The sequence below is a fragment of the Trachemys scripta genome, chromosome 1 (genome assembly GCF_013100865.1).
Source record: "Trachemys scripta elegans isolate TJP31775 chromosome 1, CAS_Tse_1.0, whole genome shotgun sequence".
Taxonomy (NCBI): Eukaryota; Metazoa; Chordata; order Testudines; family Emydidae; genus Trachemys; species Trachemys scripta.
The window spans coordinates 27,258,306-27,285,182 of NC_048298.1; the positions used below are offsets into that span (position 1 = coordinate 27,258,306).

Sequence of the window (26,877 nt, forward strand, 5' to 3'; positions counted from 1 at the left end):
CACTATCTAGTCCTGATCACACAGTCATCTTGCCACACATCTATCTAAGACAGCTGTGGTAATATTCCTGGATCTACTTTTACTGTCATTATGCACTTGTACAGTTCCATTTCTTCTCCCTCCCTTTTCTCCGTCATCTTCAATCATCTCTTCAACTAAAATCCACATTTAAGAACCAAGAAACTGATAGAAGATTTCATCATATCTGGCACCAAATGCAAAAGTTAGGTATCATGCTAATCAGATTGGTATAGTTGAAGGCTATTTGCTATCCAAGCTCTGAAGCCAGAAATTTGGAAGGAATAGCGCCCACATGCATCCCCTTGATTTGATAATGTTCCAGCAGTTAACTTCAAATGTATTAAGGAAAAGAAAAATCTATTTTACTTTTATTGTAGTATAATCATCTGTAACTGTATGAATTGCTCCCATTAACATAAGAATAACTCCTAATAATTAGTGTTAATGCAAGTTCCATGCATAAAAAGCAGAATATCCCCTCAACATGAGATTTTCTCTCTTGCAATATTGCGTATTTTCTTTTACCTAAAACTAACATGAACCTGGATGTATTCAGATGTACAGAGTAATATAAAAATCACTAAAAATCTCGCTTTAAAGAAATCCAAGGCTATTTTCTCTCTAATTCATATCCTATACTTGCGTTGAGAGAGCTTAACTTCTTTTAGCAAAGTCCTGATGCACTCAGCCCAAGAACCAGCATGGAGACTGTTAGAAATCCATCCTCTTACTCCTTAAAGATCAACCACTTACAACAGATAGAACTTTCTCTAGGGAGGTTCTTTACATAAACTTTTCACATTTGTTTGAATAATATTCGAGCAGCTTTGGTATAAAAGCCAGCACATTACCACTCACTGTACTGGGCTGCACCCACTTAGAGGCCAAGTTTCATCCAAACTCATTACTTACCTGTCACCTAGAATGCTAAGTAAAAATCTACTTCTTATCCAAAACCAAATACAATAGCTCAGATTTTATGTACACCTATAGAGAGACACAAAAAGTTGTACGAATATTTTAAAATGTCTCTTTTTCATTTTCTGGAAGAAAACTATCATTTTAAAGTCACAATGTTCCTTTTTTTTGCAGATTACATCTTTCCACTCCTGCTACATCTAGCTATCTTGTACGCTCAAATATATGAAAGGGAGGGAACGGGACACTATTAAAATGTTAATATCACAACATGGTTTTTTACACTCAAATACGATATTTTTAAATAAAGACGTAATGTGTATTTTAAAAACTTGCAATCATCTGAATATGTAAATAAGCCTGTAATACCCCACGGACATATGGCGGAATTAAAACAGTTGTAAGAAAAGTTTTCACTTTCAAACGTACAAAGGGTTATTGACACTTTCAGAGTGCACTCTCTTTTTTTAAAGCTCAAATACTTTAGAGCTCATTCATCATAAAGACAGCGTCAATGAACCGGAAAATGTCTTGCCGATAATTTCCCTTTTTCTAGCAGCATCTCCCACAATTCTTGATGTCTGGGCTGCTCTGGGCATTCTTGCAACTCATGGAGGTAGATTAGCATTTTGGTGCCACCCACTGGCCATGCCCCCTCTGCTTCCACTTGTGGCCAGATGAGTTATTTCAAAATTGTAAAAACTTGTATAACAATATTAGTAACAAATACTTCAGAGGTAACTGACCAACTAAGTTTAGTGGACCACAACAGGAAAAAAAAAAAGGGACAAAGTAAAAATCTCACTCAGCATCTGACCTTTTGAGCTAGTTAGGGTGGGTAGAACTGTGGAAGATGCATAAAAGGAATTATCAGTAAAAAAATTTCCATTCTACAGTCCAGCATCTTCCACAGTTCTTGAAGTTCTGGGAAGTAGAGAGCAATGAACAGATGTAGGGAAGGTTATAGAGAAGGTGGGAAGAAAAGGGAAACAGTATCCCTTCTCATTTATAACATTTGTTCAAAGGGCAAAAACCATGTCCCAATCACGGCCTGCACTAACTTCCTGCAATAAGACGCCTCTGCAGAGAACAGGAAATCTACCTTGTAGTGCTTGACCAGGTGGTTGCCTTACATGTTTCCACTATGGATGCACTAGTTCTTTCTGCCCATGAAGTCACCAGGGATCACGTTGAGTGTGCCCTGATCCCTTAAGGAACCAGAATCCTCAATGTCTTGTATGCTTCTTCAATACATAGTCTAATTCACCTAGTAATGGATGACTTGGAAGCTCTGGGTCCTTGGCATTTCCGGAGGAAGGATACGAACAGGGCACCCGATCTCCGAGTAGACTTTGTACATTTGAATCTAAAGCATGCCACTTCTCCTTGGTGGCCTGGGACAGAAAAAAGGGAGACCGACCTCTGGGGAAGCATGGAGGAAAGAGTTCACCTCTGGGATATACAATTCTGGAGTTCTGAGCACCACCTTGTCCTAATGAAACACACAGAAAAGCTCCTGCATAGGAAGCACTGACAGCTCCAAAACTCACCTGGCAGATGTGATGGCAATCAGAAAGCAAGACACTGATGTGAATGGTTCAAAGAGGTGGTTCATCAGGGCTCTCAGTACAAATGGCAGTCCCACTTGGGAAAGAGAGGCCTGATTGCTGGTTTGACTAATCAGACTGCTTTAAGGAATCAGGCTATGTGGGGGGGGAAGGGAGAGGGGTATTCTGCCAAAGAACCCATGGATCCTGTGACTATCATGCTACAAAGGGCGGACACTTGACGTGCAATGGTGCTAGGCTGGGGACCTCTATCCAAGCCTTCTTGGAGAAATTTCAAGATCGCAGAAATCAAGGAATTCTGGCTATTTGCTTCATGTTCCTGGCACCAGCACAGAATTTGGTCCAGATAGAGGAGTATGCATTCAAGGTCAATACTCTTCTAGAATGCATTCTGATGACTTTGGAGGCCAGACCCAACAACACTAGCACTTCCCTTTCAACAGCCAGGCTGTTAAATGCAGATGGTTCCGATCCAGATGAAGAAGAGGACCATGTAAGAGGATGTCCTGTCTCTTTGGGAGCAGTACTGGAGGTCCTATTTCAGCTCAATTAGGTCCAAAACCCAGGCTCTCCTTGGCCAATGTGGGGTTACCAATATTATCGTCACCTGTTCATTTTATTTTCTGGACTACCTTCCCTAATGATAGGAAGATTGTAAACACACAGAGGAGGCCCTGAGGACATCAGTGCGATAGTGCATCTGTCCCCTTGGATTTGGGGTCCACCTCCCTGCTGAAGTACTGTGGTCTCTCCACGTTCAAGTGATTCATGAATAGATTGGTTGAGGGAAAGCCAAATAACCGGATGATTAACTTAAAAGCCTTCCTGATGCAGGCAACACTCAGTTATTCATCTTGATCAATTGGAGCAAGATCAGTAGGAGCTACCTTGAGGGATATATGAGAATGTACTATCCATCCAGTGCATGATTTCCATCACTTAGCTGTACAGCGTTGGGCTTCTTTTTCCTCTTGGTTGTTCACATAAGCAACCATGGTCATATTGTCTGACTGAATCAGAACGTGTAGCAACAGCTTGACTGCTCTTAGTTCTAGATGGTTTATGCTGTCAGTCCGCCGGCTATCAGATGCCTGTTTTGGACCCCCAGTGAGCTTTCCAGCCCTCCAGGCTGGTGACAGTTGTGACAATCTGGAAGGCATAGAGGCTGACCACCATTTTAAAGGTGTTGATCACCTGTGCTGGAACCTTCACGTGATCCTTCATGCGTTTCAGAGAGTGCCCCCATATCTTTAAGATGAAGCCTTGAAGGGCCTGATGTGAGACTGTACCCATGGAGTGATCCCTATGTATGATACCAGATTGGGGGGGGCGAGGAATAGCTCAGTGGTTTGAGCATTGGCCTGCTAAACCCAGGGTTGTGAGTTCAATCCTTGAGGGGGCCACTTAGGGATCTGGGGCAAAATCAGTACTTGGTCCTGCTAGTGAAGGCAGGGGGCTGGACTGGATGACCTTTCAAGGTCCCTTCCAGTTCTAGGAGATGGGATATCTCCATTAATTTAATTTAAATTTTTAATTTAGGTGGGGACTAGTGGCTGAAAGCTTAGTGGTTCTAGTTTCAGGCCTCTTGCAGTTCCAAAACAATTTGAGGAAGTCTTGAATCTTCTGGAACTTCTCTAAAAATGGATATATTCTTGCTATCAAGATATCTGTGTCCACTCCTAAGTGAGTTATTTTGGTCGATGGAATCAAGAAGATAATAATGGATAATAATGATATGGATAATAAAACCATGCATCTGCAGGAAATTCAACATCAGGGACATAGCTCTGTGTGTTGTTGCTGGGGATGGAGCTCTGATTAAAAGATGTCATCCAGGAGGAGTAAAGGTGGATTCCCTGTAACCTAAGTCTGGCTATGATTACCACCACCGCCACCTTTGTAAAGACCTGCTGGGCTGAGGACAAGTCAAACTGGAGTGCCCGGTACTGACAATGCTTCGCACCACTAGCAAACCTCAGGAATTTGTAATGGCAGGGTCTGATAATTATGTGGAGATATATATCCACCAGATCCACTGAAGTTATAAAGACACTGTAGAGATTTCTTCATTTTCTTAATCCACTTGTTGAGCCTTCTGAGATCTAGAATGGTTGGATTCCCCATCATTCAGAAGTGTACAATGAAGATGGATTAGAACACTAATAATTTTTCTTCTGAGGGGACATTCTCTATTACTGCCATATCCAAGAGATGAGATATCTCATTCTGGAATAGATTGCACTTTACGGGGTAATTCAAGATAGGAGACCAGATGAAGAACGGATGAAGTGGAGTCCGTAACTCGAGGGATCATCCCTGACTAACTATTTCCCTGGCTCATGGGTCCATGGTCAATGCAACCCATTTCTCCAGGAAATGGGAAACTGTGCCCCCTAGCTTCAGCTCCAGGCAGGGTTCTATCATACAGAGGCTTTGGGAGTGGCAGGGTTCGCTTGGGGCTTTCCTCCAGAGCTACGGTTCCACAGCTTTTCTCTGGAGAACCTGTTGTCCTTTTGATAGTATTTCTCTGAGGATGAAGACCAAAAGGAGCACCTTTGTCTGAAGGCTGGTCTGTACTCTCTCTCAAAGGCATGATGAGACAGTGGGAGGGACCATTTTGATTTTGCAGTATTGTCCACCACTATGTTGTCTAGCTTCTCTCTGAAAAGCAGGGCTCCTGTAAATTTGGAGACAGCACTTGCTTGGTGTGGCTATCCACTTTCCATGGACAGATCTATAGGTCCTGCCTGGTCACTGAGCTGGAGGCCATGGCTTTGGCTGAGAATCTCATTGTATCCAGTGAGATATTAACAACAATATGCTGTTGCCAGGGAAACTTTCTTTAACAGAGCTGAAGTCAGGGAAATCTCTACCCACAAGGGCTCTGTGATCTTCCAGCTAGGAGAGAGCTATGCCCTCGAAAAGCAAGTAGCTGTTAGGAACACCTGGAGGGAGGCTGAGGAGTCCACAAAGTCTTTTTTGAGAGAAGCCTCCATTTTTGTATTCCCTGAGGTCCTTAGGATAGAACTCCCCTTCTGAGGGGATAATCGTATCTTCTGCCAGGGACGCTATGGCAGTGTCAACCTTCAGTATCTCAGCAAAGCATCTGGCCACAAGCAGGAGCAGATGGCACATGCCAGCGTGGTGGTGCCAAAACACTAATCTGCCTCTGTGTGCTGCAAGAGTGAACAGTTAGCCCAGACATCAGGAATTGTGGGAGATGCTTGGCTGCAGTACAATACTTTATGGTATAAAGAAAGGGAGCATGGTCCAATAGTTAGCTCAAGGGAGGGACAAAGCAGGTCTACACTTAAGTGCAGCTGAACCACTGTAGCACTTAAGTGAAGATGCACCTACACTGACAGAAGAATGTCTCTCATCAGTGTAGTTAATCTCCCTCCACAAGATGCGGTAGCTATGTTGATGGGATAAGCTCTCCCATCAACATAGTGCTGTCTACACGGAGGGTTAGGTTGGTATAACTTCCTCATTCGGGAGAGTGGACTGTAAGTCTGTAATGTAGACCTGGCCTTAGCATCAGAGTCAAGTGTGTTCTGCTCCCATCTCTATTGCCAAATTTGCTGTGCGATTTCAAGCAAGTCATTTAAACTTCCTGTGTTTATGTTTCCTCATCTGAAAAATGTGAATAATGATACACTTTGATATCCTCACAAGAAAGGCACTATACAAAACCGCAAAGTATTAAGCATTTTACAGCCCTGTAAGTGTACATGCTTCTTTATAAAACATACCATAACACATGCGCTCCACAGAAAGCTTAAAATCTCAAAGACAAGACAAACCCTGGGGCAACAGTTCCAATAAGGAAAGTCTGTTCACAGATCACTGGGACTCTAGGAAGGGGAAGAAGTCGATTTTAAGGAGGAATATGAAGGAAAAAAGAGGGCAATGGGAGAACAAGAAGTTGGATGCTACTGCAACTGTTGGTGGCAGCATGAAAAAATAAAGCTAAAAGTGGGAGGAGACAAATGGAATATGAAATAAATATTATTGTACAGCGTGAAATTGGCTAGTACATTTTACACTCCCCTCACAAAAAGTCATTAGTTCAATTCAAATTCACACATCTTATCCTAAGGCAAGTAGGGTTAAAAGAGAAATAGAGAAAAAGTCTGAATAGGGATAGGAAATATTGGAGTCTCTAGGAGAACTAGCTTAGCCTTTAAGAACTAGCCCTTATTAAAACACTGACAGAGAAAATTACCATGTTTTAAATTTGTTTTCAAGATGACTAAAATACTGTCTAATGAAAGGTCACTACATGGTTGAACTCCTTAACTTTATTTACCAAGGCGTCTTCCCTCCCTGAATATTTAGGTAAACACACACACACACTTTTTATAAACACACAGAGGCACACACACTCTAAAACAAGAGTTCAACATTAATTTAGCAAGAAATTTAAATTTTAATTGATCTAATTTCTTTTAGATTACTTAAAAACAACATATTAAAGTAAAAATGGAATCCGGCATGAAGGCATTTTGCATGTGTACACATCATTTTTAAAGTTATTTTTAGCATGTAGAGAGCATATCTGCCATCTGAATAGACAGAATCACTGTGCTCTGTCAGACATTACTACAAAAAAAATTCTTATTCGAGATTTAGAATATACAAGATACATATTTACCTGGACAACTGAAATAGCTTTTTTGCTGTTAAGTAATGTGTGTATCACAACATGATGAAAAATTGTAGACAACGATGTATTTGTCAGACAGCAGAACAGTTGCATGGTTGAGTGTTCTCAGGTAAATATTTGTTTTCTGTGAACAATTCTGGTTTCCAACTCTCATTCTCTCTATTCTTTTTTCTTTAAAGACCTTATGGTTCATCTTTTTAAAATCTATGACATGTATGATAACATAGTATGTACATGAGAGTATTTCAATTTGAGTCTTGTCCTGGGGGAAAGATGCACTATGCACTTCTCAAAAGAACAGAGGCAATAACAGCAAGCAGGGATTTTCAGGCCTTCAGAAATCCTTCCTACCTTCTATCACCAGTGCTATACCAGAGCTACTGTCCTTTATATTGTCTTCTGTTCATCTTGTCAAACTTAAGGCATTCACTATCCACCTGATGATAAACATTCAGCTCCTCAGAGGAGTTGAATCCTTAAGTGATATGCTCTCTGTCAAAGTGAGCATGACTTGCACATAAAAACAAAAATCCCATATATAGCATCTTAACAACAAAATGTTAAGCGGTATAAACTGTATTATCAAGTTTCAGGTTAAGAACCTTTTTATCCCCCAAATTAACACTGGGTTAAAATGCCAAGAGTTCACTATCTATCCTAATAGTGACATCAACTGCACATTGTGTGTATTGCTTTATTTATCCACATCTGCAGGGAGGGGACTTCTCTTGTAGTTTTCCAGTCAAGAGGCTTCCTGTTTTGTTCCCCCACCATTGGCCCAAGGGATACTGTCTGACTAACCTCAAATATACTTACTGCTTTGTGTCTCAGTATGTTCTTAATTACTACTCCCTAATCCAAAGTTTAAAACATCTAGATAAGAACTGTAACTGGGTTAGCACATTTTCTTTATTTTCATCTAGGTACTAAAGGGGCACTTAATTTCAGACAATTTTTTAAAGTTCTCTCTTTACTGGTTATTGTTACAACTAAACATGAAGATTACTGTAAATCAGGGGTAGGCAACCTATGGCGCGTGTGCCAAAGGTGGCACGTGACCTGATTTTCAGTGGCACTCACACTGCCCGGGTCGTGGCCACCGGTCCGAGGGATTCTGCATTTTAATTTACTTTTAAATGAAGCTTCTTAAACATTTTAAAATCTTATTTACTTTACATACAACAATAGTTTGGTTATATATTATAGACTTATAGAAAGAGACCTTCTAAAAACGTTAAAATGTATTACTGGCACACGAAACCTTAAATTAGAGTGAATAAATGAAGACTCGGCACACCACTTCTGAAAGGTTGCTGACCCCTGCTATAAATGAAAGATCTGAGGGGGGCAACATTTTTTCTTGTGTCTGTCTATCCATTTTGTATATTGCCAGTTTTCTCAGTTCATAGAGGTCTTTCACACAGCAACAAAAAGGATGTTTTCCCACATCATAAAACCTCAAAATCTCTCAGATGCATATACAGGATCTGAAACTACTTAGCCTTTTAAAAAAAACTAGATTCCAAATGAAGAGTGTAAATGTATGAAATGTGTTATGTTTTCAGTATCCTTATGTTTATTTCTGCATTACCTTGTCTTAACAACTCTACACTTAGACACACTAATATGAACACTGCTATTGGCAGGCAGCATGTCCTTGTTTCTCTTATCAACTAGATTTAGGAAATACTCATTTGCTGTTCCGTTATCTCGCTATAATCTTTAACTTCCTACACAGCCTTGTAATGGTTTAACTTGATACTGCATCTGATAAACACCTCAATGTTATTGCTGGAACAACATCATTGCAGTAAAACTTGTCTTTTTGGCTGTGTCAGACTGCTATTCCCACAGCCATATTAGGCCAGTTTTGCTGTTAATTGTGCCAGGCTGTCCCACAGCCTGCCGTACATTTTGCATCATAAATTAAGCACTGGTAGTGGGGAAAAAATGCTTAATATCTGATGACAAATCTATTGCTTCACATAATGCTTAATGTATTGCTTCTTCATTACACCGTTATATTACTGTGCTGTTATACCATTCTCCTTCTTTCAACTCTGGTTTTAAGATTTTCCAAACATCCGAGGGAGATATACAATGGAAAAGAAAAGGGAAGCTTCACCTGTTGGGAAATTATCACCATCACCAGTGAGTATGAATACACTATCATCTACAAACCAACTGAAGTAAAGACATCAGAAGCAAGAAATTCAGTAGAATACTGGTCACACAATATGCATACCCTTGTGAAGCAAGAACTGAAAACAAATATAATAGCTTCAACCCTGAACAGGAAAGAAGGCATCACCTCTGCTAACAGCCGCTCATCCGAATCTAATGAATGACAACATCAACAACTAGAAAGGGAAAAAGGTAAAAAGACCTGATGAATTTTTTTTTTCTTAAAGTGCTTCCTTATGCTCTGTGGTCTAACAGAAACAGTCTCAATACACTACATACCAGCCCCAAAGAAACTATCTGGTAGAAAAGAACTCATGAAAAATTAAGTGTATGGAAAACTTAATGTAACTATAATAACAATAAGATACACCCAGATGTGTCATTATGTTTCTTTGTTGCTGCTTCAGTCTTTAAACAAACGATATTCACAAGACGTTACCATTTTCACTACAGGCAAGTGAACTCATTATAGAAAGAGGTATATTGTACCTTAACAAATACAAACAGTGTCATCTAAATTATAAATGCATCTCTTCATAATCTGAAATTTGCATGGATAATTGTGTTAAGAAGATGTGATCATAAGGCGTACCATTCAGTGTTCCACCGCTTGCACCCATTATATAGGAATGAACATTTAGGTTTAATAATGTGTTTCCAACTGTACAATTTAGTGCAAAATTACTACAAATTTTGATCCTATTATTTTACACTACTATAAATTATTTTTCAAACAGAAGTATACACCTTATCTGTAGTCTTACAAAAGCATGAAGATGACCAAACAGAGAAGTCAGAGACTTCTTTAGAAAGATTCATGCAGACTTAGCAGCTTTTGCCAACTCTTGTTTAAAGTAAAGCTTATAATACAGAATTCAGACAAGGAGTTTAAATAAAAGGGAAACAAAAGTTGTATAATTTGGGGTTTATTGATTTTCTGAGACTTTGTTATGTTGCAATTTTGGGTTATATGTTTAAAAACACTGACTAAAGGCCAATAGCCTTCTATGATATGAATTAGAACAAATAAAGGTTTTTAAAGCCTTTGTCTGATATTGTAGACAACCTGCTATATATAAGCCATTCCATTTATGTTCCCCAAACATTTGGAAGCTCCTTGTTTTAATAAGGTTAGGTGCTGTTCCGAAGTCAGAGAGTCTGCCTTTGACATATAAAGCATGTAACCAGATTGTATGCCTCTGGGCAGTGGAACACTGGAATTTGGCTGGTGGACAGATAAAAACAGACTAACTTACTTTTAATTGTAAAGGTTTTGCTTGTATGTTTGTTTTTGTCTTAAAGTCTTTAAGAAACCTAATATGTTGATTAACTTTTGGAAGCTATAAGCCTGATGCCGCTGAACCAGACATGAAGAATTACAACCCCTGCTCTGAAGACAACCTGTTTATTTTTTAAAAAGCTATTGCAGACATCAGGAACTACAAAAATTTCCTTCCACGTGCTCATTAACTCATACCTCATATGGAATCACATTTATCCATCCTTTAGTTCAGGCACAGAGGACCTTCAAGAGACAACCAGGTCACTTTCAGTGTCTAACCAAGAAAGTATGTGGTTAGGTTTATTACATTTAGGATTAGTCTTTCGTCTTTTTTTTTCCCTCAGCTCGTTAGCTAGATCCTTTGAACCTGAATCTGCTCCCAGTGACGTCAATGGGAATTTTGCCACTGAAACTGATGGGAGCAGGATTGAGTTCTGATAAATGTTGACCCTCTTACGAGAGTTGGACCAAACAATTTTTTTTATTTGAAAAAGTATGACAGAATTTTACACACACACACACACACACACACACACACACACACACACACACACAGAGAGAGAGAGAGAGAGAGAGAGAGAGACCAGTATTTCAAAAGATTACAGCCTAAAAGCTAGACTGTGCTTTTAGATACTGCCATGTGCAAGGGGCAAAAAGTAGCTGTGCTGCCCCAGAAGGCAGCAAGAAAAGGGACCTGCTCCCCTTTGATTCCAGGGGCAAGAAGTCTTCTACTGCTCCTGACCAGTAAGAAGTTACTTCCCACCCTACTTTTCACATGCCCGTTCAGCATGCTAGCCAGTGCACTGGGAGCTGAGCAAAAATGCCCCTCAGAACTCTATTTACCAGCATGGGAGGAGGTGGCGGAGTATCATGCACTCAGAGCTTAACCACAGCCAGCTGACAGGATGCTGAACACATCTTGCCCTTAGCTGGACTGACCACAGAGTCATAGTAAGCATCATATCTGCCAGTTTGAGTATTCCCAATCATGTTTAAATACAAAACAATTTTCTAGTGTACAAGTTATTCACACATTCTTTGGCTGAAGTGTTGGGATTCACCAAAAGACATTTTTTTTCTATGCTGAAGGCATGTTTTCAACCAGATAAAACTGGAGAAGCAGCACCGTGAGTCTGTTTGAAAGAGACCATCACTAGGATGGCCTGGCAATTTTCCATTTATGTCCATAATTGATCAGGTTCCTTATGGGTTCTCACAGATTCATAGTTTAAGGTCTGAAGGGACCATTTGATCTAGTCTGTCCTCTTGTATATCACAGGGCATTAATTTTTACCCAGTTACTGTATTGAACCCAGTAACCTGTGTTTGACTAAAGCATAACTTGTGTTTGTGTAAAGCATGTCTTCCAGAAAGACATCTGTTCTTGATTTGAAGACATCAGGAGACAGAGAATCCATCACTTCCCTTGTTTCCAATGGTTAGTCATCCTTTACAATTAAAATAAATCAAAGATTTTTAACAGAATTTGTCTGGCTTTGGCTTCCAGCCCAATGGTTCTTGTTATGTCTTCCTCCACTATATTAGAGAGCCTTTTACCACCTGATATTTTCTCCCTGTGAAGGTACTTATGCACTGTAATCAAGTTACCTCTCAATCTTCTTTCTGATAAAGAGCTCAATCAGCTAGCTTAAGTCTCTCACTGTAAGGCATTTTCTCCAGGGCTCAACTAATATTTGTGGCTGTTTTATGCAAACACTTCTATTTCTCAATTTAATTTCTAAAATGTTGACACCAGAACCAGCATCAGTCTCAACTGTGCCGTATACAGAGGTAAAAATCAACTCCTTACTCTGACTCACTATTCCCACTGATATATCCAAAGGTCATGTTCGCCCGTTTTTCCACACCATTAAACTAATGTTTATGTTCAATTGCTTGTCCACTATGACCCCCAGATCCTCTTCAGAGTCTCTGATTTCCAGGATACAATCCGACTTTCTGTAGGTATGGCCTTTGTTCATACATGTATAACTTTGCATTTTGTTTGAATGGGCCCAGCTTACCAAGAGATCCTGATCGCTCTATATGACTGCCTGTCCTCATCGTTATTTACCACCCATCAACCTTTGTTTCATTCACAAAATTTTAATCAGCATCAATTTTATATTTTACCTCCAGATCATTGATGAAATTGTTGAATGTCAGACCTTCTACCAATCCCTATAAAACCCCACTAGAAACACCCCCAGTCAATGATGATTCTCCACTGACAACTAGTTTTTGAGATCTGTCAGCCAGCCAGTTCTTCATGCAATTAAGATGTGCTTATTGATATTTTATAGTGCTATTTTTAATCAGAATGTTGTGCAATACTAACTCAAATGCCTTACAAAAGTCTAAGTGCATTATATAATTATGCAATTACCTTTGCCAGGCAAATTTGTAATCTCAAAAGAATTAAATCAGGTTTGTTTGACAAGACCTATTTTCCATAAAGCCATGTTGACTGGCAATTATATTCCTATCTTTTAATTGTTTATCAATTGAATTCTGTATCAGCTTTTCTATTATTGCCTGGGATTGATGTCAGGCTAATTGGCCTGTAGTTCTCTATATCATTCCACTTGTCCTTTTTTAATATTGACACATTAGTACTCTTCCAATTTCTGGAATTTCCCCAGTATTTCAAGATTTATTAAAAAATTAATATCAGTGGGCCAAAGATCTCCTTGCCAACTCTTTTAGGACTCTTGGGTGCAAACTGTCCAGCAATGCCATTTTCAAAATGTTTATTCTCAGCAGATGTTAAACACCTTCCTTTGTTACGAATAGACCGGAAAATACTTCATCATCCTCTTGTAACACAAATACATCACACTCCTTCTTTCCAAATATAGAACAGAAATAATTATTGAATATTTCTGCCTGCTCTGCATCATCATCAATTTTACCATCTCCATCTAGTAATGGACCTATATCATTGCTAGGATTTCTTTTGTTCTAATATTACTTTTAACAATTCCTTATTGTCATTAGCACTGCCAGCCATGGATTTTCCCTGATGTCTTTAACTTCCTTTATCAATTTTCTACAGTTCATAACTTCTCATTTATATCAATTGCTATTTCCTCTGATTTTTGTTGACGTCACTTAACCACTAAACCAGGATGGGGTTATAGCCAAAGTTATCCTCTTTCTTGATTGTGGAATTGTGGCTTTTTGCCCATCTAATAAATTCTTCTTATAAAAATCCCAATTTTCACTCACATTTTTCTATCTAATTTTTACCTCCTCTAATGGGTTGGCACCCACCTCTTGCATGCACCTTCTGGTCGAGTGCATGTGCCTGCAGTCTCTCAGTTTGTGGTGACCCCTGTCAATGGTTTCTCAGGCAGGTTTTCAGTGAGCGGCCAAGTCTCACACACTGCCTGTACGTGAAACAGAACAAACCCCTTCTGGGTATGCAATCTAACTTGTCCTGGCCCTTTGATGGGCCATACCCCCCAGGGCTTCCTCCATGTCTCCACTGTCTTCCTGCAACCTTCCTGTGCTCAGTCAGTCCCAGCAGCCAGCCAGGAACTTTCTCTTGCTTGCCCAGGCCTTGCCAACACTGAGCTGTCCATGGTCCTGCTGCTCTTTCAGCCAGCCCGGAACACAGTTTTCTCTCTTCCAGATCCAGGCAGCAACAGACTGACTCCTACCCTGAAGCTCCTTTTATGTGAGCCTGCAGGGCTCTGATTGGCTGCTCCCTGTAGCTTCCCTCTTTGGTTGCTTCCCTGGTAGGAGGACTTCTCTTCTGCTCCTCTCTACGACTGGATATCATAGGACCCTGAGGCCTCCAGGCCTAGTTCACCCCTTCACATCTCCCATTTTTTTCCCATAATTTTCCTCAGCTTTGATAATTTAGCCCTTTTTAAACACCAAGTTTAACTGGTTTTATTGATTGGGACTGTATTTTGTTTGCCCATATTGATCATTGGACCTTAGGCAAACACCAACTTCCAATTCAGTGGTCTCTCTCATGAGGTCCAAAATATGAATTTCCTCATGTTGGGTGAAATACCTTTTGTGTTAGAAAATCAAATTTCAGTAATGTCAATAATATCAAATTTCTTCTCATCAATTAGAATCTACTTGTTAGCCAGACACCTACCACTGGTACATTAGCAAATGAAAAATTTCTTCTCTTCATATTTTTTGGTCGCATCAGTTCAATTTGTTCACTACATACTAAGTTGTTTATAATGCATTTGCCTCCTTTGTGTCCTCCTGACTGCTCCAGCCAGTCTCCAATCAAGAATAGCCCCCTGCTCGTGAGATGCAAGCTGTCCCATTTGCACAACCCCCTCTCTCACTAGAATTTGGCCCAAGGTTCCATGGAACCAAAACCTTCAGCTTCATACCAATCATGCAGCCAACAGTTCACCTCTAGTACTTTCGGCCTTCTCTCACTTGTGTATTGCAAGATATTGTGGATCTCAAAGAACATCATTTGAATTTTCCTCTTCTTCAGCTCCCTTCCAAGCTCCACAAAGTCTTCTATAATCCACATAATTCCATGTAATGCTGTCTCATTGGCTCCAATGTGCAACATCACAAGCGGAGACTTGCCAAATGAATTAATAATCTTGTCCAATTTACAGTTACAGGTCATATTTTTGCTTCAGGAAGTGCACTCACTGCTGCACTGCCTTCAGAGCTGGGTTGCCAACCAGCAGCCATGGAGCCTCCTGGGAGGTTCCTGGAGATCTGTCTGACCCGGCCCAGGAGCGGCAGCTGCAGGGGAAAAGGAAGTCCCGTCCCTCCCCAGCACAGCCAGAACTAGCAGCTGAAGTCCAGCACACATTAGGCTTCCCCTCCCCTATAATAGCCAGATTTCACAGGGAAGATCAGATTTTACAGTCTGTGACTTGTTTTTCATGGCCGGAAATTTGGTAGGGCCCTAATTATAAAACACAACATTGTCTAGGCCAGTGTCCACATTTTCATCTATTATTCCAAGTACAATCATCTAAATGCCTGTCCTCCCCAACACACACACTCCTCTCTTTCAGTAGATAAAAGGTTTCTGCTTAGTAATTTGAAAATTAAGAGTTTTGAGGAATTGTTTCAGACTTTTCCCTACTGATCTTATTTGTTACAGTTTATTGGCAACTTACAAAATTTAAAAAGATTCTTTAAAAAAGACTTTTTGAAGGTTTACCATTAACCTCCATTTACAACCTGGGGATAATCCCTTTCCTTTTCTTCCCTTTCGTGTCTCCTCTCTCCCTGCACAGAACTATAGTCTTAATTCCTTCTCTCTCCTTTGTCGCATGTAGGTCTGGTTTACTCCAACTGACTTAGAAAGCTCTGGATTTAAAATTTTGACAGCTTGTCAAAACTTTAGAGCTTGTACAGTGCCTTCAGCACTTGACAAAAGATAAATCTTCCATTCTTGGACTAAAATTGAGACCCACCTCTTCATCTTATATCCATAATGATAAAGATTTATAAAATCACTGTGGCTATCTAGTTGCAAAATATTTTGCCAATGGACTCAAAAATAATTTACAGAGATCCCTAGTTAGATCCTACAACCACCACTCTGGCTCGAAGCCACTTTGAAGATTCTAGTAATTGAAGTACTACACATCTTCTATCTGGTTAAACATGGGCATCCACGCCTTGGGGAATATTTATATTAATGGTTCTTTCAAATCCTTTGACACTCTCCAGTGTGAATATGGTTGTCCGGCTGCCAAGCATAGAAACACTTAAACTCAAACATTGTTTTAGAAAAAAATCTCGGGATAAAACTATAATAAGAGCCAATTTCATATGCCATCTGGGATACAATAATCCTCCAGATAGAAACTAGGCATTCATTAGCAGAAACACAGAAACAAGGGTTTTATATTATGTTTGTCTGTCAGATAAGGATTCTTTAAAAAAACAGCGAGAGGGGAATTTGATAATAATGACAGAAGTTTTACTTCTGAATGTCTGTAGCTATATATTCAATTACATTCACTATGTTTGATGAGTAGCCAAAAGAAACTCAAAAACTGTTCCCCTGAAATTAAGCTATTTACATAATATTACTTTCTCTCGTTTAACATTGTGAATTTCTTCTCCATGTCCCTTATTTCCACCACTTTCTCTGCTCCTCATTTCTACTGCATCATTCACAACTCCTCTGTTTCAGTTGCCTAAAATGCCCCAGTTTTCTCCTTCATTTTGAGGGCCACACATCACTGGAACCACTGCTGACGTACATCTAAGCTATTACTACAGTCACTAAAGGGTGTCATCAGGAAGCAAGTGGATATGCGATCATACTTTCCCACAGGGACGGAAGGTCCTGCAGACACAAGCACTACCAGCGTCTGATATCACAGATAGCACACAACAAAATTTAAATGCAACCTAACAAACTGTGACTGCAGTACCAGTGAAGCTCTGCACTACTGGTCTCACCCATCTCACCACAACTTGAAGACATCTCTTTACATCCCATTGCCTCCCTCTTCTCTTCTAGTATTTGTCTGTTCATTTCTGCTACCATTTCCTTGCTGAAGTCTTCATTATCGTCACACGTGAATCAGCGGTGTGATTTCTGAAGCTCCAGATTTTGTTCGGTTTGTACAGCATCTAGTAAAATGGGGTCTTGGTCCATGACTAGGGCTGCTACTTACTATATGGTAATACAAATAAATAATGATGAAGTAGCAGCATCTGGGGCCAGAGAAGGATGCAACATAGAGGATGCAGAGCCAGAGTTTTTCAGTAAGGCAGGGAACAATAGGAGGAGAGAGGAGACGGGAAGGAAGTAAAAATCCCTTCTCTCCACAAAAAGTGTGAAAATACACAACAGTAGTCTTCATTAGATTTACAACCATAGGGCAACAACTAAAAATACTGTGCCCGATACATTGAATGCTCTTTTAAATCCACTGTAATAAAATATTAACTTCTGACATGTTCTGTAAATTGGACATTAAGGCATTCCAACAACATAACCATTAAGATTCAATCTTTTTAGAGTAAAAAACAACTATTAAATCATGTCTTAAAATTTGACATAATACAGCGCTCTGATGAAGTCTTCATATTTGGGAATAAAACCCTATTGAATACACTGGATTTGAGCAAACAATCAAAGCATCTTAGAGCATCTATGAGAACCAAAAGCTTAATCCTGTGAAAAACAGATATCACAATCTTTTAGGGATGGAGTTGTGAGCAAGTGTCAAGAGCAGGGAAATGGAAACAAGGGTCAGAGTCAGAGACCGGAGGTCAGAGCGAGAAGTGAGAGCTAAGTATACCAACTGAGGGCTTGTTTACACTTAAAATACTACTGCAGCTGTGCCACTGTAGTGCTTCAGTGAAGACACTACTTACGCTGACAGGAGCGGTTCTCCCATAGGCATACATAATCCACCTCCCCAAAAGGCAGAAGCTAGGGTCAATGGGTGAATTCTCCCATCAACCTAATGTGGTCTACACCGGGGGTCAGGTCATTTTAACTGTGTCATTCATGGGTGTGGATTTTTCATAACCCTGAGCGATGTAGTTATACCAACCTAATGTCTTAGTGTAGACCAGACCTAAGTATGAAAGCTCAATGATAAATTAAGTTGCTATATATACCTAATACAACAATTTAGGTCTTAATTATTCATGTGTTACTTGAATACTGATAAGTAGTACTTATGGACAAACAAATTATTATTCATCACCATCCCCGAAAAGATTTAGATTTTTCAAAATATTTGGTATTCTTCCAAATACCAGTGGAGTCAGCTGCCTGAGAATTGAAAAACTAACCTGCAAGCAGTGTAAAGGAATTTAGAAATATGGCATTTGATTTCAGCTGTCCAGTGCCACCCTCCCCTATAATTAATATTGCTTAGCCTAATTACTTTTGACATAGTTTGTGGGTATTAAATTTTTGCAAAACGGAAGCAACATGGCGACCTATTCTGGAGTTAATTTGAATGTTAATCACATAATGAGTGCTTGAAACAAAAAGTACTTGGGTCAGAGAGGTGAACTAAAGCGGAAGGTCTTTCAGGAGTTTCTTTATCTATGATTTTATCTGCAAGAGCGATAAGGAAAGGCCTGTGCCTTTTCAATTTAATTTTCTAATCACAATGGTCAAAGACTCCAGCATGTTATTAGCCTGGCTCCCAGAGACCCAACTTCCCTGCAGTAAATTTAACATCAAGCAGTTTAATTTAAAAACCAAACAACCAATACATCACTGAGCTTTCCTGTTCATGCACAGGAAGGTTTTCTTACCCGATAAGAAGAATTTACCAAAGCAATAGTATTATCATTTTATATTTTTATTCCCTCAGTAACAAGAAGTATTTTGTGCTCTACTGACTCTGCATATCTTTAAAAATTTCTAATTTCGAAGTTGTCTGTTTATTCCCAGTAAAGCAATTGATCCTCTTATAGAATTTATTTAGTGTACATGTCTTTTTATTTTCTTCTGCATTGAATCACAGCTAGAAGTTGTCACAGGACCTGGTTTTGTAGGAGTACCTGTCCACACTGCTTATACAACTACAACTGAGAACTTCATTCACTAAGACAGGGGTCGGCAACCTTTCAGAAGTGATGTGCCGAGTCTTCATTTATTCACTCTAATTTAAGGTTTCGCATGCCAGTAATACATTTTAACGTTTTTAGAAGGTCTTTCTCTATAAGTCTATAATATATAACTAAACTGTTGTTGTATGTAAAGTAAATAAGGTTTTTAAAATGTTTAAGAAGCATCATTTAAAATTAAATTAAAATGCAGAGCTCCCCGGACCATGTGAGTGCCACTGAAAATCAGCTTGTATGCCACCTTTGGCACGTGTGCCATAGGTTGCCTACCCCTGCAGTAGGACATTGATATTTTTCCCATGCACTTCCCTAGTCCATGGTAGTAAATCCTGTCCAGCTAGAAGCAGGGAGCCTTTCCTTTTTAAAGCTTTGTAATAGGACTTGTTCAAATACCATGATGATAAATTGTTAAGACTGAACAAAGCCATGCTGACCCAGAGATATAAAATTAGCATGGAATAGAAGATCAGGACTCAACATCTTGTACAGAAATTATTCTTAAATATGAACTGATTAAAAACACTTCATTTTCCTTTTTTCCTCCATTATCTTTTTTGCATTGGTTTCCTGTTCTCAACAGGAAAACATTGCTGAATCAAATGATAACACCTGTAATAGCCTCTTGTTTTTTTGTCCATGGTGTACCCTTAGCTCAGTGACTTCTTAACTGCTATGGGCCACTAGTCAGATCCAATATGGCAATTTCTACGTACAAATACATATTACAGGGAATTTAGTATTTTGTAGATATCTAGAGAATCAATCTGTGCACACAAATTGGTAAAGAAAAATGACACTATATGCTATTTTAACTTAAGATCTTTTTTCATCCAATTTCAACAAAGCATCTGATTGGTTGCTGTAGCTAAATAATCACAAAGAAATATTAGAAGAAACAGAAAATGTTTCAAAAAAGGGAGCATTTTTAATGATTCCTCCACAAAAAGATAGTAAATGCTTTACTTTTGAAGTTACATAGAAAATTCAGTTGTCCTATAAACGGTTTATTGTGCCAAATTTTGAGACTAAATCTAGTCATTCAAGTGCGAAAGATTTTAGACCTGTTTTAAGTGAAAATCTCAATACAACTTTAAATATGCAGTTGCTACTGACATCTCCATAGTAAAACTATACATCTCCTAATATGTCTTTGCTCTGCTTTGAAGTGCTGTGGAATACCACCACCTTAATAAAACCTTTCAAAGAGGAAAAAAAATTATTTCTGGTTTTCCTCTGATAAAGAAGGAATTTTTTTAAATTATCTCCACCTAACATTTAGGACTTGCTTTTATTACTATGTTATTTTTTCTTCCCACTGAGTAATGATCTTTAAATCAAGACCAGCTGAAAACCTTCATAAAAGGAGACATCTGGTCTCAAATTCAGTTGTACAGTTGTTAGTTTGAATTAAGTAAAAAAAAAAAAAACATGAAATCAATGTTCTGTAAATGCTAAAACACAGAAATGGTCAGAAAAGCCTATGGGTATATTTAGTATCTAAGGACTCAGATGTGCAAATGCTATAGTGCACAGATTTAAAAATTTTATTAAGATGATGTTAAAAAAAATAGTGAACAGAGTTTGAGCATAGAAGTTTCTGGTTATCAGGGAATAACATACAGATTATAGAGGGTGCAAAGTTTGGTTTAAGATAAGGTGGCATGAGGAATACATAATCTGCAATATCCCGGATTGGGGGTAAAAGGTTGATGGGTCAAAGTAGAGACATTGAGATATGAGGGTATGAAGTTCACAAAGTGGCTATGTTCAGGTGTGGATTATAATGAGTGGATATGATGATGGGGATGGATTGACCCTCATTTGGTGAGATTTAATGTTTAGGGAGTTTAACTACCCACTGTAGCAAGCACTTGGAGTGAAATCCTGGCTCTACGAAGTCAAGGGGAGTTTTGTCATTGATTTCAATGGTGCCAGGATTCCACCCTCTGTCTGGTAGCAAGTGCGATTCATTACTTAACCAGGGCACACAATTCAAGTACCACACTTATGAAAGTCTATTAATACGTTTTCTCTAAGCATTAGGGAAAGATTGTAGTTTTTCAACATGAAATATGAGAACAGTGACACCTACGTGATTGTATTTATTATTTTTGTATTTATTATTTAGATTTCTGAAAGTCCTTTGACAAGGTCTTGCACATCACTTAAAGTAGTATAGAAAGATAGTAAGTGATACAGACAGAGAGCCTTAAAATAAAAAGTACAGAGCTAATACTCAGATGGTATAAACCATGGTAAATGTTAAAAAAAAACTTTTGAAAGCCAAATTAACACATTCATTTTAACTAATTATTTCATTCAAATTAATCCCGCTAACTACTTGCTTAAGACCTGGTTAAAACAAAAGATGCATTGGTAAGATAATGGGTTTGTACTCTTCACTATTCTAACTTAGAACATTATGGCTGATACTTAAGCATTTTCATCCAATTGTTCTAACAAACAAACAAACAAATAAATAAATAGACTTTCATTTGCATAACAGCATCTGTTAATTATAAAAAGACAATTATTATCTAATAATTTTTGATTACAGAGTATGAAAAGATCACCAATGACAAATATGCACAACAAACCTTAGGATAATTCTGAATGTTTAATTGTTCAGTCCTCCCACATTCTATTTTTAGAAGATGGAATTTGAATACCATTAAATCAAAGAAGAAATAACAACAGCTGCTAAGATTTTGTATACAACAGCTATTACTAAGATCTGAGAGATTAAAATGACTTTCAGAAAGGCCACAGGTTTGGCTAATTATTTTTAAAGAAACAAAATACATTTAATTCAAAACATGATCTACTCTAAACCCAATGGAATAATGGCTTTCAAAAGCCAACATTATTGCTAAATAACCTTCCTTCTCTGCAGGTATTCCATGTAGTCACAGGCTGATATGAAATTAGCTACTCTAAGTAAGTCTTTGCCCAACATGTAACTCATTATCAGAGGATTTCTCTTGTAATTAGTCAACTGTATCAAGGTAAGCCTCATGAAAAATGTATGTCTACATTACAATATAAGCCCAGGTTCAAACTCAGACTCAAACCTAACACTCCTTCTGTCTACACGCAAATCATGCTCCAGGGCTCGGACCCAGGTCCTAGAACCTTATGGGGGTGAAAGCAGGGACCTAGGGTTCAAGCTCTATTGCTTTGCAGCGTAGACACAGCCCCACTGGACTTGTGCTCTGGGAAATTGTCAAAAGTATCCCCCAGGTGCCAACTTCCTTTGTCCTTTGGATAGTCAAATTTTCCCACACTGCACCATCAACAAAGGGCTAGAGCTGCCACATTCTGGAAGGGAGTTAGGAAGTCTGTGACATGTGCCTTTGGACACGGGCCTACATAATGCAGTGTAGACATGGGAGCCCAAGGTTGTGATCCAGGGTTCAACAATTCCTAACCTAGGGTTGCAAGTGAGTGTAGATGCTCAATCCCTAAGTTAATAAACACAGAGTTTGCTAACTTGAGTTCTACAAACCTAGGGCTTACATTGCAGTATAAACTTGGTCTCTAATTCAGATCAGGAAATAGACAATTCTTTAATTTCATCTTAAAAAACAAAAAAACTATCAAAAACTAAAACTGCACTTCTCATGAGCAGAAACTTAAATGCCACTAAAATAACTAAGAGGACTCACCAAGTTCATTGAGACTCTGGGCAGCTTTTGTTATCTCTCTGCTTCCTCCTTGCAGCTGTCCTTGAAGTCTCTTACTTAGATACAAGATGCGTATTATTCTCCGCAGCAAGTCACAGGCTGCCTGTGTGGAAATTATGGCTTTAAGTGAATATTCAATGTTAGGTATATATAGATTTAGGCCCCAATCCTGGAAACTCTTGAGTATATACTTGTAGTTAAACACAAAACACACAAACAAGCATTTGCAGAATCAGAGACCTAGTGGTTAGTTAGATGGACACTGATAAATAATGACAATTTTTTTATATATATTCTATGACTTTATACAACACTGCTCACTATTTTAACTATTAATGCTACTGTGCATGATGCTGTTCAAAAGCCTCTGATTTTATTTGCTATGCAAAAATGAAATATTAACACTTGATAAATAAGATGTGATGTAACTTATCAAGCCAATATACCTTTATTTTATATAATGTCTTTCACAGAAAACTTTACCCATGACAGTAAAAAGCAGAGACTGGCTTTTGTTCAGCTGATCAAAGTCTGACCAGAAGCAAAATAAAAAAACAAATATTGATTTTGTTTGTTTTGTTTTATCTCAGGAGATAATAAATCTTAAAGCTGACCAAAACAATCAATATATGTATTGCCATGTACTCTCTGAATATCTGAAACACTCCATTTGGGGAAATAATTTTAGAATGGTTACTCTCAAACTCAGACCAGAAATAAGGCATAAAGTTGTAATGGGGAGAGTAATTAACAACTGAAACCATTTACCAAGGATCATAGTGGATTCTCCAGCACTGACAATATTAAAATCAAGTTTGGATGTTTTTCTAAAAGAAATGCTCTAGGAATTATTTTGTGGAAATTCTATGGCTTGTGTTATATAGCATGTCAGATTAGAGGATTATAATTGTCCCTTCTGGCCTTAGAATCTATGAAAACCTTTGTTCAGTCAATTGTTAAGTCAACTTAATTCATAATCTTGTAAAGTGTTTTGAGATTGGCTGGAAGGCACGAAGTAATATCCAAGTATATCTTATTCAGGAAACACAGTTGCATATGCTTTTGCTTTGCCTTTGTTAACATTGATCTAGGACACAATACTGTTGACTTCTGAGGCACTTATAATAGGTTCCTGGCTTTTTAACTGACTGTTCTCAGACAAATCTTGAGCCAGGTTTTCCTCTTCTAGGTAATAAAAAGCAGAAGGAGAAAGACCTTAAGAGGCACATCCAAGCCACAAGAGATCTATTTTCAGACAAGTTTTTAAATGAAATGGAGGGATCCAAGAAGGTTACTCCAGATGGTATGAGATGCAGAGGGGAAGGTTTTCTCACCAGCAGTGGTGAGATTGCATGAAACAACAGATAGGAGGTAGTACTAAAAAGTAGAGGAGTAAAAAAGCAACATGGAAGGTTTTAAAACAAAAGGAGAGCAATTATAAACTAGATATTGGGGAATCAGGTCAGTTCATATAGGTTTAGGTTGGTGGTGATCATGGCATATCGTACACGCAACATTCTGGGCCTGCTGAAATCTTAAGAAATAGGACTTAGAGATTCAGTGCAAGAAAAGACAAAGAAATGGTGTAGATTTCAGCAGAAATGGAATCCATGCAGTGAAAAACTACAAGGTTGTGGCAGTGGAAACTGTCAAATTTGCAAACATCAGAAACAAGTATGATAACAAAATTATGAATAATGGAGACACATAAGAGGTTTGTGAAGATGATGGAAGGTGGAGTGATTCTGGAGTATATATCTCTTGCCTAAGAGAGGATCTTCTGAGTCATTTAATTTAAGGAAGTCAAGATGAAATTAAGTTAAAAGTATTAAATATTTAATAAGTTAAGTAATTATCTGACAACACTGCAGAGTACATAATGTTTCGTAAATTGAAGTTTATTTAATTTCTTTGGAAATCAAACATGCAAGTACATATACATAGATACATACACCCACACAAATGAATGCATCATGTAAGAGAAAATCCAAAGTACTGCTGGTTAGTCACTCCCCACTCTGGATGCTAGCACAAAGTGACAAAAGCAAAGATATTTTCAGTTTAGTATCCTTCAACATCTAGACACAACAAGAAGAAAATGAAAGGGATGCCCCACTTGAACCCAGGCGATTGAAAACACAGTAAACCTCATCGCTTTTGGCACCACACGTCTTGAAGAGTAATTTTTTTTCAGTGTTGCCAGAGGACTTCCCCACATGACTCCCTTTAATGATAATGGAAGTCATGTGGGGATCATACTACTGTAACTTACTAAATGTTTGTAATTCATTTAATTTGCTTCTTTAATTAGAAAAATATTAATCACATATTTCTATATTTTACAGTCTATGAACTAAATTTCAGCAACAGAAATGAAATAGCAGCTTTGTAGACTATAATGTGCTTCAAAAGTACAGTGTGGTGCCAATATTTTGCTTTTTGACTTAACTAAAACTGAACATCCACAGAAAAATTCAGCCAGATGTGAACCCTAAGATCAGAAAATATCAATCTTTAGAAGATTGCTTATATTGCGTACTAAAAGCCTATTTCATTTTTATGAACTTATTAAGGCTACGTTTTAGTCATGGGCATTTTTAGTAAAACTCATGGACAGGTCACGGGCAGTAAACAAAAATTCACAGGCCCATGACCTGTCCATGAGTTTTACTAAAAAAACCTGCCAGGACTGAAAGTTGGGTGGGTGACTGCAGGTGTTCGGGGGGCGGGGAGGGGGACAGTGCAGGGGCGCTGCGGGTGCAGGGTGAGATGACCTGTGACACCGCTGGTGCTCGGGAGGGGGCGGCACATAGACCAGGAGTGGGACCCCTGCTGGTGCTGGGGAGAAGGGTTGGCGGGGCTGGCAGGGGCTTCCTACCTGACTCCGCATCCCTGAAGCTTCTAGGCAGCAGAAGGATCAGAGAAGGGGCCCCGCTGCTCCTGCTACAAGCGCTGGCTGCCACAGTTCCCATTGGCCGGGAACCGCAGCCAATGGGAGCTACGGGGATGGGGCCTGCGGGCACGGGCAGCACAAAGACCCTCCCCCACTGGCCCCTCCGCCGCCTAGGAGCTGCAGGGCCATGCCAGTGGGGCAGGGGAGCCCCCCAGCCCAAGTAAGCACCCTCACACACCTCCAACCCCCTGTCCCTAGCCCTGAGCCCCCTTCCACACACCCAAACTGCTGCTGCTGGCCCAGGGGCTGCATGGCTTGGGTAGTCCCTGAGCCAGGATCAGCCGCTGCAGAGGTCACGGGAAGTCACAGAATCCGTGACAGACTCGCAGCCTTACTTATTATTCACTATTTCTCTCTCTCTCTCACACACACACACAAACAGGTATAGCAATTGATCCCACAATGAATTATCAGACTGAAAAAATAAGTAATGGAAAAAGTTATATTTAGATATAAGAGAAAAAAAAAAGAAAACGTGAAAAAGTATTAGTTCTGGAGTAGGCTGAAAATAAACCACCTACAATAATGGTTATCCTAATTTTGATAAAATATTCTCCCTATTATGATTACTTATGCCAAATTTTAGGTCAGAGAAAAGAATTCTTAAGAATGACAAATATGTAAACATTGCAGCTACAATGTATAATTTTACAAAAGCAATTTTACACTGATTTCTCCTACACCTTTCCTTTGACAGTGTTTTGTTTTACCCAAGTTAATAACTGTTAATATTTTAAAAGGTATTTATTCTTTTTACACTGATTAAAATGGGAGTTCTACTAGGTTATATATTTGGGGATTTCAGTGAAGAAAAATCTTAATTAACAGCTATGTAGTTCAGTGGTTTGAGTACAAATAAATGAATTGCTATATTCTTTTTATTCATATTTTCTATGGATTATATTATATTTATATGCTGAAATTTAAAGGCAGAACAAGTACTTCACACGTAAAGAACATCTGATTGACCATGTTCAAATAATATATAAGATATTGAGGTCTCCAAATATTTGGACTGACTAGTTCAACTGAAAGCAAAAAAA

At 38.8% G+C, this 26,877-nt stretch overlaps 1 protein-coding gene across 1 annotated transcript in view; it reads right to left on the bottom strand.

Annotated features, from left to right (window-relative positions):
* COG5 (component of oligomeric golgi complex 5) overlaps positions 1-26,877 on the bottom strand; it is a 296,023-nt gene that overhangs the window by 248,191 nt on the left and 20,955 nt on the right. Inside the window, exon 6 of the mRNA XM_034766634.1 lies at positions 22,864-22,984. Within this exon, the coding sequence (XP_034622525.1) occupies positions 22,864-22,984 (121 nt within the window). The remainder of the gene's footprint in view (positions 1-22,863; positions 22,985-26,877) is intronic.